Consider the following 13,669-nt stretch of genomic DNA (forward strand, 5'->3'; position numbering starts at 1 on the left):
TGTTTAACAGTTATAAACAAAAGAACAAGAAATGAAAGATTGTTCTAGCTTAATGCAAAAAGATCCAAACCTCTTCTAGAAGAACAGGTGACCCTAGACGAATAGCATTCTCCAGGGTACGCAGGAAACCAGCGTCAGTAAGCTTAATTATCTTTAAGCCATCATTTGCTTCTTTATTTCTTATCCAGCGGTTTGCCTGTGTATTAAAATATATTATCATTAGGATGGTAAATAAGGAATTAAGATGTTGTCCCCCAATAATCAACCCTTTAATGGACAATGCAAATTTCACAGCTCTGTCTAATTCTTCCCATCCTTCTTGGAGTGGTGTATGAACGTGGAGTAGAACCAGAAGACCAAAAACTGTCCTCTTTTTGGTATGACAATTAGAGCTGGAGTGAGAATTTAAAATAGGATGGGATTTTGTGCTCTTAACTGGCTTTTCCTTTTTTTAAATTGTACGTTGCCTTGAGATGACTGTGTATAAGGTGATTAATGTAATAACACTAATACTCAACCATTCTGAGTTCTTGCAAGCAGAATCAAGTTACCGTATTTTTTGCCCCATAGGACGCACCTAGTTTTTTTGGGGGGGGGGAATAAAGAAAAAAAATATTCCCCCCCCCAGGCGCGGGGCTGGGGCGGGGGAAGCCCGAGCTTCCCCCGACCCCAGCCCCCAGAAGAGGCAGCTCTCCGCAAGCCTTGGGAGACCCGCGCAACTTCCCGCGGGCTCCCACGCCTTGTGGATATCTGCCTGAAGCCCAAACCAGGTCGGGGAACAGCGGGATGGCGGTGCTCCGCCTCCCCGCTGTCCCCCGAGCTTGTGGGGCTGGCGGCAGGGAGAAGCGCACTTCTTCCCACCGCCAGCCTCCAAATCAGGTCGGGGAACCTAAGCCCGGGGCGTGCTGTGCAGTGCGCCCCAAGCTTCGAGATACAGGCTGCTATCTGCGAGCCTAGGGAGCCCGACGGGAACTCCCGTGGGCTCCCAAGGCTTGCGGAGAGCTTCCTGAAGCCTGGAGAGTGAGAGGGCTCTCCAGGCTTCAGCGAAAGCCTGTATTCGCCCCATAGGACGCACACACATTTCCCCTTCATTTTTGGAGGGGAAAAAGTGCGTCCTATAGGGTGAAAAATACGGTAGATACAGCATGCTGTGAGCAGATCCCTGGATTCGTTTCTGCATTCAACCCCAATTTACTCTATCACTACTACAACAATATCCTCCTCTAGGAGGGGAAATGGCACTGGAAAGGGAAATAATGCAGCAGGCATGGGAAGGCTCCTTTGAAGAAATAACAGGCTGGAGAGGATAATGTAATTATGATATTTAGCATTTCCCCAAAAATATCATTATCCAATAATACAGAATATGGCTGTTGTGGATATCTGATTGAAACAATACATAGCATTTCTAAAGTGAGTACTTACTTGATCTTGGGGGTCAATCATGAGTGGCCAGCGTCGCCCCCGTGTAACGAGAATGCCATTCTCAGTGGAAACATAGTCCCGTGGCAATCCATCAGTGTTCCATTGTCGAATTTCATAAGGATCTCCCAAAATATTTATGAGACTGAAATCAGGACTAATAGGAATATCTAGTTCCTGACATTGTTTGATCCAGCGATCTATTAACTGAGATGAAGGAAAGAAACAAGGAAAGTTACTTTTGTTATAGTATATAGGAAAGGTTAGTCGATCAGTTCACGACTGGCTACTACAAGAATCAGTAATGGTAAGGATCCACAATGAGATTGAGAAACCTTACCAGCTCCCAGTGCAACTAATATGTTATACAAGGATGTTACTAAGCGGCGTCTTGGTGGTGGGAAGCAACGAAACAAATAGGCTGACTCAACTCACCTCCTGATATCTGGCTATGGTAGCTGAAAACGAAGTACCACTGGAATTATAATACCAACTAGTTTCAAAAGTACTATTGATGCAAGTGTGAGAAGATGTGAGGAGGGCTGAATTAGGAAAAAAAATAAGAAAATCTTTCCACTTTTTTGGGGGGGGGGGGAAACGAAACAATTTTCATGGCATGACAGCACAGCCTCTACCATGAGAGGTAAGGGAGGCAAACCAACCAGATAAACCAACCCCCTCCTCCTTGTTAACGTCAGCACTGCCACCAAGTGGATAACCGCCCCCCCCTGCCTTCACTAAGCAGCCCTATAACCTTTTGGACTCTGACTCGTCCAGCCCCCACCTATACAGGGTAGAGTGATCTGATCCTGAAGTGAATACCTTAAGGGTGCTATGTATTATTACACTATAACTTTTTTTAAAAAACCAAAAACAACCAACTTTTCTGATTACTGACACTTTAGCAAGGTGATTTAAGGCAATGCTGCTAGGTTTAAAAAAAAATAACAACAAAGAAACAACTAATTGTTAAGTGGAAAAATGATATTAAAACTTATTAAAAATGCCTTGCATCATTTTTATAATTAGCATTATAGCATTAATAACACCTTGACATATTTTGCTAATACTTTAACATTTAAAAAGATTATAGCTGGAAAAGTGTTTCAGCGTTAATTAAAAGCTCTATTAACCTGAGGTGATGAAATAGCACCTGCCACAAAGATTACACTGAACGTATGCTGAGCTGTGAGAAGTTAATTTGCCTGCTAAGTCGCTGCTTGTATTAAAACCGTGCCCTTTTAAAAGTATGAAAGCCCAGCACTAAGGGCATCAATACTTTGCTGTTCTTAAACAAGTTGAACTTTCTGTAGTCTATGGGAAAACCCAAAAGAACCCCAAGGAAAAACCACGGTGGGATCCTGTATCTATGAGGGTAGAATGCACAAGAGGAAGCTTTGCCAGACCAGATCCTTTGCCAAGGGAATGGCTTTGGCTGGGTTAGCTAAGTACCCTGCTTTAGCATATCCAAAGAAGTTGCCCTATGCCATAGAACAAACAGGTAGGCCTTTCCTCCACCCGCCTTACGTAGCTGCTATGTGGGAGAACAACAGCCAGAGTTGTGTGAGAGTGAGCTGAAAGCAGCTCGTGTTTGCTCTGTGCTGGATCTTTGGGCGTTCCTGAAAACCTAACGGGAAGCAAGATCTGTGGGCAGGCTAATGCTGTGATTCCCCTCCATTATGGTTGCCATACGTCCGGAATTTCCCAGACATATCCGGAATACTGCAGCTGCAAGCAGTGTACAGTGGTACCTCGGGTTACATATGCTTCAGGTTAATACGCTTCAGGTTACAGACTCCGCTAACCCAGAAATAGTGCTTCAGGTTAAGAACTTTGCTTCAGGATGAGAACAGAAATTGTGCTCCGGCGGCACGGCAGCAGCAAGAGGCCCCATTAGCTAAAGTGGTGCTTCAGGTTAAGAACAGTTTCAGGTTAAATACGGACCTCCGGAACGAATTAAGTACTTAACCCGAGGTACCACTGTATAGGCGGAAAACAGCAAAATGTCAGGGAAAACCCAGACGTATGGCAGCCAATGTTGACAGTGTCGTTTTTGCCTTAGAAATAGCTCAAAAATGTCCAATTTCTTTGCGATTTTTGCCCAAAACTAAAAAAAGTGGATATGTGTGTTAATAAAAACATCTATTCTATAGACACCACAGTCTCTGCCGACCTTCACTCCAAGGGAACTGAGCCTCAGATGAGTGTTTGGAACCCCTGGAGTTTGGTGTGGCATGTAACAGTATGTTTCCTCCGGTCTGGACCACGGTTTTTACATCTATCCCCTCATTAGATAACCGGTTCACTAAGCAAAGCTCAACCATTTGCAGTGAAGAAAAGGGTAATTCACTCTTCGGCTGGAGCAAAGGGCCTATTGCACAGGGTTGTTGCAGTTCTTCCAATGTGCTTTACATTTATTTGGAGGGTTCTGTTTCATTATGAAACGGACCAGCGTTTCTATAAAGTATACGATTTTTACAATGAAAAAAGCCCACAGGCATATCCACAAAAATCATGGTAAAGAGAAAGAAGTCTTGTTTTAACTCACCAGTTGCCTATAATGTGCTGTAAAGGCTCCATAGTAGGCTACACAAGCTGCAGCTATGAACACATTTCCAGTGATGTTTGAAATCTCTGCCTCAAAATTCAAAATACTCTCTTCCCACCGGACCTGTTCATCTCCTAATGCAGCTGTAAGTTTTCCAGCTCGATTGAGTCGAGCTTGAGTCAGTGCCATGGTCCTTGCTAAATAGAGTGAAAATTACTAAGACTGTTTATTTTAAAACAGTAGTAAGGCTTTTTTTTTTTTTTTTGCAAGACATTCTTTAGACCTCTTTACATAATAAAGGATTGCATGTCCAGAGTTAGAAATATCACAGAAAATCAGAAAATGGGAAGCAAATCCTTTGTTGACAGCTCCTAGCCTAATTCCTTTCAAACACTCTATCCCTAGGTATGTATCTACATATGCAAACTAAAATAAGTTGCTCAAGTCTGAGCCTCCTCAAAAACCTGTACAGGACTCCAGAGATATAAAGGCTAGAAGTAAAAATCATTTCATCAGATGCCCCCATCACTGGCACATTCTCCCACAAATTCATTTAGAGTTCTTCTGTTCTCTAGTGTTTCCTTGAAAGTTTCACTCCCCAGAGATGTTCTGAAAATGATTCTCTAAGGAAAGATCTGCTTGGACAACAACTCCTCAGATTTTATGTAATTCCTACGTATGTGTTAGATTGTTACATAGAATGATCCGCCTTCTGGTATATGAATAGTTTGCCATTGTCAAGTTTTGTGTAAATAGAAATTTTAGATGTACAAACAAGCTTACATTCTTAACATGTTTGTAGATCAGAGAGTCTTCTGGATGTCTAATTGCTGAAACACCAGCAGGCATTCCTGACAACTAAGGCTGCAGTCTGAACCCCACATCTGGGAGTAAGCCTCAGTGAATTCAACAGGACTTACTTCTGGGTAGGCATGATTAGGAAGCAAGATTTTAGCTCTTTGTTTAATTTTTTGTATTTTTTGATCTCCAACCTATTACTAGGCTCTGTGTATGGCTCCAAGATATGATTCAGCATCTTTGATTATTGCTGTAGACTCAATGAGAGTTTTTACATTTAGTTAGCCCCGTACAGTGAAAAAATATATCTGAAGCATTACTGTAACGTTATTTTCATAGTCTTTAAAACAGCCACTTACCAAGACCCTCTTTCTCTTCCAAACTTCTTTCATATTGGTCTTGCAATTCCTGAATTTGTTCTTCCACTTGCCTCAGTTTTTTTTGTTTATCACGAAGGGTAGCCAAAGTCGCATCAAGCTCTGCCTAATCAGTATTAAAAATGGATGATTATCACTGCTGTGCCAAATTCTTTGCGCAACGTGTTTTGCTCATTTGCATAACAGTTCTGTTAAGGAAAATGCCTGATGCTCTATAGACTGATAGTAACTTCCTTGGGATCATGCAACACTTTCTAGGATTGAACTGGACTTTGAACATAGGCCTCAGATTTCCACATCCAACTCTTTTACCATTGGACATTGGGCAGTATTGACCAAGGCAGCACCAGGAGTGCCAACTCTATAGGGTCGAGGTGTCTTTGGCCCCCTCAGTATCTGTTGACAGGGGGGCTGACCCCCTCAATATTGAGGGGGCGGAAGAGGCCGGATGTAAAGCAAGCTCCTCCTGAACGTGAGAGAAGAGGAGCCGACAGCCACTGAAGCCACGCTGCGCTGGGCTCAGCGCTTGGTCTCCTCCTGACGATTAGATGCCACCCATGTGATATCACCCGTGTGCAAAACATGCTGGGCACATGACATCACTGGCGTGTGACATGTGTGACATGTATAATATCACAACATGCACCGGGCCCCCTCAATCTTGGGTGCAGCAGCAAAGTCTTGCGCCAAAACAACAGCCTATGGATCCAGCCCTGCTGGTCAGGAGAAAAAGCACACCAGGGAAAAAATGAGAGTGCACATTGGATCATCTGTTAAGTCTACTCAACAGCTGCAGCTCACACAAGGGCACACAGACATGAGCCCAACCTTGTCAGCTTGATCCAGGCAATAACATCTGGCAGGGTCTGGAGTTGTTGGTTGTGGCCTGAGGAAGAAGGCGGTTTTTAACAATCTTTTCCACCCATGAACACCCTTGTCCTCTTGGCCAGGATGCGTAGGGTGACGAGGGAAGAGGGGGAAATGAGAGAAAAGATATAAAAAATGCACTGCAAACATGAGCCTAGTGAGGAAAAAATGGCTTTCATAACCCAAGGCAGGGCTGGTTTGGGGGCAGGGAGTATCGAATCCCTGAGGAGGAGTCAATCAGCAGGCTGGCTGTGGCTTCTGCTGGGCGGAAGGGATACTCCTAAATTATATGCCATTGCCTCTAGCAAGAGAAATCTCTTCTCTTTAGCAAAATAGCTAGCCCCAGAAAAGACCAAAAAGTGTCACAGATGAAAGGAATTTTCTTTTTTCCAGTCAGTATTAAATAAAACATACAAAATAACATTGAAAAAACAGTCACCTGTGCAGCATTTAACTTCTGCCTTTTTGGCTCCACAACCTTGACAATTCGAGAGTATAAATCCATAGCTCTCACCCACATACACATAGACTTGCATGCCTTTGACACTTTCTCTACTTTTTCCGGTACAAAATCGGGGTTGTTGATATATTTCTGAAGCTTAAGCAATACTTGACGGCCTATATTTTCTTTATCATATTCTAAAAGCCTTCTCAGGAAAGTGGAGTCTCCAAGAAGCTGTTTTGCTGTTGCCCAGTCAGGCCTGAAAGATTAAAAGAAGTGGTGGAATTTAGAAATATATGCCCCAGAGAATATATTAACCAATGCAGTTTCATGTATTTTTGAAATTTCCATGCTTTATTACCAATGCTAGGATGAAATTTATACTTGATAAAAAACTAACTGGCAGTTACATTTCCAAAGCACATTTCATTAACTTGAAAAAGAGAAGAAACTTAAAAGCACTGAGACAGGCCTTGGGAAGAAGATATGAACAAAGGAAACAGCTTTGATGCCTCGTGTAGCCGCTAAAATTTTGTGATAATATGAATTCAAAGTCAAGTGGCACGTCTACGGATTTCATCTAATCCAGAGAGACACTTGCAGAACTGGCTGCCAAAGTTGCTGGTCCTCTACAGGAAGGTGCCTTCTAGGTTGCTATTGTCAAAACTGTTAAATTATATAATGTCATGATCTTAGGTATGGGAACCAAGTTCAACAAACTTAAGATTCAATTGTATGTACACTGGACGTGGAACTGAATTTAGTGAGACTTAATTCGGAGTATACATGCATAGGATTGTGCTATTAACAACAACAACAACGTTATTTATACACTGCCCATCTGGCTGGGCGGTTTCCAGCAAAATATATTGGATCCATCCCAATAACTAATAAAGCCATAAGCAGCACAAATCTAATAAAAGTTATCAGCAATCAACAAAGACTTGGAAGCTTCCATGGGGAGATAAATGATTCCAGCTGGTGGCAAAAACTGTCTAGAGAGTTGAATTGATCTTCCTTAGGCAGAAATTTCCAAAGGGTGGGGGCCACAACTAAAAAAGTGTGCTGCACTTCAATTATCACTGTAATTAAAGGAGGAATACAGCGCAAACAGATCTCATTGCATGGTGTGCATCTAAGAAAAGGTGGTATGTAATATATGCACCACAGGCTTTTTATGCACGATACATATATAAAATATGCAGGACAGTCCTATGCACTCAGGAATAAGCCACGTTGTCCTTGTGGCTATTTTACAAGGCTTATCATACTATTATCCATAATCAACAGATTTGTTGTTGTTTAGTTGTCTTAGTCGTGTTCAACTCTCCGTGACCCCATGAACCAGAACATGCCTTGGAAACTCTCACTTTCTTCTCGAAGCTTCTCTTTTTTTATGTCCATGGAGTTTTCTTGGCAAAATACTGGAGTGGTTTGCCAGTTCCTTCTCCAATCAACAGATAAGTATAGGGAAAGAGTGGGAAGAAAGAGGCTAAGGAGAAGGAAAGCAGTGACTCAGGAGACGTTTTGTTGTTGTTGTTTAGTCATTTAGTCATGTCCAACTCTTTGTGATCCCATGGACCCCATGCACACCAGACACTTCTGTCTTCCACTGCCTCCCGCAAGTTTGGTCAAACTCATGCTGGTAGCTTCGCGAACACTGTCCAACCATCTCATCCTCTGTCGTCCCCTTCTCCTTGTGCCCTCCATGTTTCCCAACATCAGGGTCTTTTCCAGGGAGTCTTCTCTTCTCATGAGGTGCCCAAAGTACTGGAGCCTCAGCTTCAGGATCTGTCCTTACAGTAAGCACTCAGGGCTGATTTCCTTAAGAATGGATAGGTTTGATCTTCTTGTAGTCCATGGGACTCTCAAGAGTCTCCTCCAGCACCGTAATTCAAAAGCATCAATTCTTCGGCGATCAGCCTTTTTTATGGTCCAGCTCTCACTTCCAGAAGGAAAGGCAAATGAACTTCGGACATCTCAGGACACCAGATACTCCCACAAGTCAATTTTGCTACCTTTGGATACTAGATGGCAGTGTTGCCCATTGTTGGGCCATCCTACTGAGATATGCTTAGTGAGCAAAGCAGAGCCAACTGTGGAGTCCATTGGAAACAATTTCCCCCAAATAAAATGTAGAATTGTGAAAACCTAGATAACTTCATGGTGGCTGAGATGCCCACAGGATTCCATGATGATAAGCCAACATAAAGTACCCTTCACCAAGTCCTTCACCCAGTGTCCATCATGCACTTTCCCACCCAATTCCACACCATACAACAGTTCTGCACACTGTCAAGTACTAAGTGGTTCTTACAGGAGGCGTTGCAATACTCAAGACACATGCTTCTGTTATTATTAGCATTCCTTTTTTGAGTCATTTTGAAACATCCAAGAGAGTCACACTTTGGAAAAACGCTAAAAAGGGTAAACAAATTGACCTTTGGAAACTGGACTCTTTGTTCTTTCAAATATTATACCAATATTCGCAGTGGCTTTCATTTGCTTTCTGATAATGTACTTGATGTAACGCATCCTTAGATTCCTTTGGGATATTCATTAGTGGCTGACTTTGCCTGAAGCATATAACAGCATGATCAAACTCCCTAATAATTAGCTGATTTGGAGGAGAAAGTCAGAATTTGGCCCAAGCTCATCTAAACAGACGTGCTTTACCACTAGGGAGTTCTGACTATTCCCACACATCAAAACCACAATTATAGTTTGTCATGCCCAATTAAATTTGAGTTCTTAATTTTTATCCCCCCAATGCTAATTAGTATCATTATCATTAGTATCATTAGTATCATGACACACACACACATAGACGTCTCCTTCATAATGTTTGGCAGTATTTCTGAGATCAAGAACAGAATGAGAAGGAATGGAGAATGTGTGGCTGCTGTTGAAATAACAATCACAAATCTGCTGCTCTTCACCTGTAACATTTTGTAATTCAAAATGGATACTCGTAACAGGATGCCATTGTGCTCTGGGTTACCCCACTGCCTCAGGTACTGGCAAGAAACCTTGAAGCATAAGGATACCACGCATGTTTGCTGCACTGCGGAGGGGAACATGACTCTCTGTTGGAAAGTGCTCTAGGAAATGAGCATCATTTCACATGAAATCAAACCTAAAAATCAAGAATGTGGGTGAGGCGCTAGCTTACTTTGCATTTAGAAGAATGCAGATAGCTTCCATTACTGTCATGACAAGATCAGGCGGCTTAGTGAAAACTCTGATTTCAGAAATATCTGCTTTATCTAAAGAGTCAAGAGCTTTGTTAGCCGCGTCCAGAGCTGGAAGAGCCTCATCCAAATCGCGCTGAGCATCATCAGCTATTGCCTGAGTTTCCTCCGCTTTTACTTTCGCAACAGCTTCGTCTTCTTGAACGACACGCCGAACCTGGGGGCGGGGGGAGGGTGGCCAAATACATCTTTACCAAATGAATAACAGCTATTAAAAATGTTAACATTTTTCTTACTTTAATATTTGGTTTTCCTTGTTCAAAATATAAGGAAACAAAATAGAAACGCAATGTGCAGTAAGATTGTGAAATACAATGCAATTCTGTGATTTCTTCTTCTTCTTAAGTCACCAATGGAGATTGTAATGCCTTTGAGATCTTCCTGTTCTAAAACAATCAACACTCCTAGCAGCACTGCTCTGAGTGGTTTGAATAGATGTACTTTATCAGAACAAAAAAGGCAATACCCGGCTTCAGTCCCGAACTCACTTACTGGGGAGAAAGCTACAATGAACTCAGCAAAGCTTACTTCTGAGTACAGACGCTTACGGTTGTACTATCCCTTGCCTTTTCAGTTAAGTGAGAGTTCAAAGAACCATGACCAGCATTAAGTCACGTGGAACAATGATCTAACACCAGGAAGCAGACATGGTGCCCTCCATATCTTGTTGGATTAAAACTCCCATCAGCTAGCATGTCCAGTTATTGGAGATGGTGGTAGTTGGGGGTCCAACATCACCTAGAGCAGGCATGGCCGAACTTGGCCCTCTAGCTGTTTTGGGACTACAACTCCCATCATCCCTAGTGAACAGGACCAGAGGTCAGGGATGATTGGAATTGTAGTCCCAAAGCAGCTGGAGGGCCAAGTTCGGCCATTCATGACCTAGAGGGACCCATATTAGCTACCCATGTTCTAACAGTCAGTACTTTGCATACCACCCCCAGTACCTTTCATCCTTTCTCATTATGGGGGGCTATTGAATTCTTAAGTTAATTGCGCCATCTAGGAAACACTGAGCAGTACAAATCCAGTCTGTTTCAAGGGCACAGGACTGCTAAAGATATGATAAACATCAAGAATAACATATGTGTGTACATAGCGAAGAACAGATAGTACTTTGCACCTGATCAGCATTTTCTTGATCCACTGCTAACTTTTCCATCAGTGCCTCAACATCCACAGATTTCTCCTTGAGGACTGGCTCCAAAGCTGATAGGTCTAATTTCATTTTATCAACAAGTACGTTTGTCTCTAATAGTTTCGTTAAGCCATTCTTCACACGATCCCGAGCCTGAGAAATAATTCAGAAGATCATAAAGAGCTAGGATATATATTTTTTTAATGGCTATTTATCTCAGCTGACGTCACCGGATACAAATGCCTATATGTAAAACGACTGCACTGCAGTCTCTTGTCACTTGTGGCTAGCTTCACTAAGATCACTGGCACTGTATAATTTTAAGTCCTTTTAGTGCGAGTGGATGATAGAGGAAATTAACAAGAAATCTCAGCACTTGGATTTCTCATGAAGTCATACACCGTCTAGGCCTGGGGTGAAAAAAGCAAATGTTAAAGGCATTTCTTATAAGGGAAAAAAGGACCCAACAACATGTATGCTGTATTTACAAGAGAGAAGTAAAATGACATTAAAGGGAAAGAAGGCATAGATTCTTACTAATAAAATTCAACCTACTGAAACAAGCTGCTTCCTTTTTTCGCCCAGCATGGTTAAATAAAGGTTGATTAACTCTAAATAGGAAGTGGGCGTTGTGTAGTAGCGCCGTCGGAGCTCAGCATAGTACTGCTCTGCCATCTCTGTCACACTCATGTGAATGTCTACGCACATTCTGGAAAGTTTTTCTTTCATGCGTTCACTTCCAAGGTCAATGTGCAGGAAAAAAGTCCTTGATACAGAATTAAGTGCTTCTCTGGGCCACTGAAAAAAAGATGAAAAGATTACCGAGATAATCTTACGCCAGTTATACATTCAGTGCCTCAAGCATTTTCCATCAGGGTTTTGGTGGTGTTTCTCTCCCCGCTCCCCCAAAAAATGACTGCGATATTAGAGGTGCTTTACATTCTAGCAGCTTTGAACAGAGCTGAGGCTGAAAGACTGTGTGGGCGCCAGGAGACAGAGTTGCAAGCTAGCACAACATGTAAGACAATAGAACAACATGTTTACTGCTCACATTACATGGAAATTAAAGTGTGTGCCTTACTTACTGTTTCCATGCTTTTTGGTGTGTGGGTTAATTTCTGCCATGCCTCTTTTAAACCAAAACCTTTTCTATTCTAGAATTCAGATCACATTTCAAACCGTCTACATTCATTTATCTTGTTGCAGCCTTTCAATGGGTAGGTCAGTCGGTCTGCCAGGCAGTCTGATCATTTCCACATTGGCTATGAGGGCTGAGGTTAAATCCCACTAGTGAATTTATGACTGAAAGTTGAGGTTTAAACCAGGGGTTTCCTGATTTGTAGCTCTGTCTCTTAGCCGATAGGCTCAGACTCAGCACTGCAACTTCGACTGGAACTGAAATTTTGCGGAGGTCGTTGTTGAAAGAAAACATTTCAATAGAACGAAACGAGCCATCTCAATCAAATATAACAATTATGCATCAGCTGGACTTCTCAACAAAACTGAAATTAGTTACCTGCACAAACCAATCAATAGTGCAGCAATTCACAAGTGATGGAAACATTCGACAGCGTGCTCGAAAAGCGTCTCCTACAGGGCTCATGCACAGAACAATATGTAGCTTCTGGCGAACTCGATTAATGAAGAACTGAAAAACCTGAGAAAAGGCAGTCATGAATGTTAATTCAAGGAGAAGAAGAAAGCACAGCAGTAATTAGGTTGTTAGCACAAATAAAACTGAGGACACTCATAAACTGTAAAAAGCTGTAGGTTGGGTTACATTATGGGCTATTTCCATATCTAACCCATGAGTTTAATCTCTGATACAGGATGAGAACAGCAGCAACAGGAAAATGTCCTCTTCTTTTTGTAGCTGAAAATTACAGATGTAAGAATATGTACAGTTATTTAAATACTGTTGATGTCCCCTCCAAAAAAGTTAATATAATGCATTCAAGGTACTATTTATAATGCGTCCTACCTCATCTCTGTTGCCCTCTGGTATACCAGCTTCTTTTGCTTTGGGTCGGGTAGCTGCCATAACAAATTCCAGCTCGTCTTTTTCAAACAGATTAGGCACCTCTCCAGAATTCAAAATGTTGTTTATATCTTCGAGAAATTCCTCTACAACAATCTACAAATTTTGTAAATAACAGTTTTGAAGAAAAGGTGTTGCAGAGTTAAAAACAGCAACTCCGCCATCAGAAAATAAAAGTATCAGTAAATCACTTAAAAAAAACACCTTTTATTTGCTCTAAAATTAGAATATAAGAAGAGTCTGAATATTTTAATGTTCAGTTTCACTGGATGACCCCACGTTCAAGTATTATGAGGCAACAAAGGATACTTTTTTGTCCACTTTCTACACCTTGTTTTATATACTTCCTCTTACTCTACCCGCCTTTCTTTCCTTAAATTAAAAAGCTCCGGATGCTATAATCTTTTCTCATAGGGGAGTTGCTCCAGGCCAGTGATCATTTTGGTTGGCTTTTTCCTGCATCTTTTCCAATTAGTATCATCTCCACTTTGCTGGTGGGAGTGCATAGGACCCTGACTAACAAGTCAATCAAAACTGGGCCTGGAATACAGTGAGTTGAAGTGCAGTGGCAGATCCACTGCTGCATTCAAAGGCTGGCCTGCTAGCTCAAACTGAGTTGGGCAGGTTGGGGGAAAGGGTTTTTTTTTGGGGGGGGGGGGGTTGTGGCAAAGGGAAGTTATTCAAAAACTGTGATATGCTAGTTCTAGGTTGTTTAAGTTGGGAGCTCCAAGGACGAGGCCTCTAAGCAGATCAGAGAGGCTTTGTTTGGGCACACAGTGCATTCAAAG

General features: G+C 42.1%; 1 protein-coding gene across 2 annotated transcripts in view; it reads right to left on the reverse strand.

Annotated features, from left to right (window-relative positions):
• The window catches only part of DNAH6 (dynein axonemal heavy chain 6), a 127,069-nt gene that overhangs the window by 54,197 nt on the left and 59,203 nt on the right, over nt 1-13,669 (reverse strand). For both annotated transcript variants that reach the window (XM_080986641.1, XM_080986642.1), the window contains 10 exons: nt 12,825-12,977; nt 12,360-12,500; nt 11,399-11,641; nt 10,829-10,996; nt 9,627-9,862; nt 6,452-6,713; nt 5,128-5,251; nt 3,971-4,167; nt 1,426-1,629; nt 71-196 (listed from right to left, as the gene is read on the reverse strand). In XM_080986641.1, the coding sequence (XP_080842767.1) occupies nt 71-196; nt 1,426-1,629; nt 3,971-4,167; nt 5,128-5,251; nt 6,452-6,713; nt 9,627-9,862; nt 10,829-10,996; nt 11,399-11,641; nt 12,360-12,500; nt 12,825-12,977 (1,854 nt within the window). The remainder of the gene's footprint in view (nt 1-70; nt 197-1,425; nt 1,630-3,970; nt 4,168-5,127; nt 5,252-6,451; nt 6,714-9,626; nt 9,863-10,828; nt 10,997-11,398; nt 11,642-12,359; nt 12,501-12,824; nt 12,978-13,669) is intronic.

Source organism: Podarcis pityusensis, assembly GCF_964106645.2.
Source record: "Podarcis pityusensis genome assembly, chromosome: 17".
NCBI lineage: Eukaryota > Metazoa > Chordata > Lepidosauria > Squamata > Lacertidae > Podarcis > Podarcis pityusensis.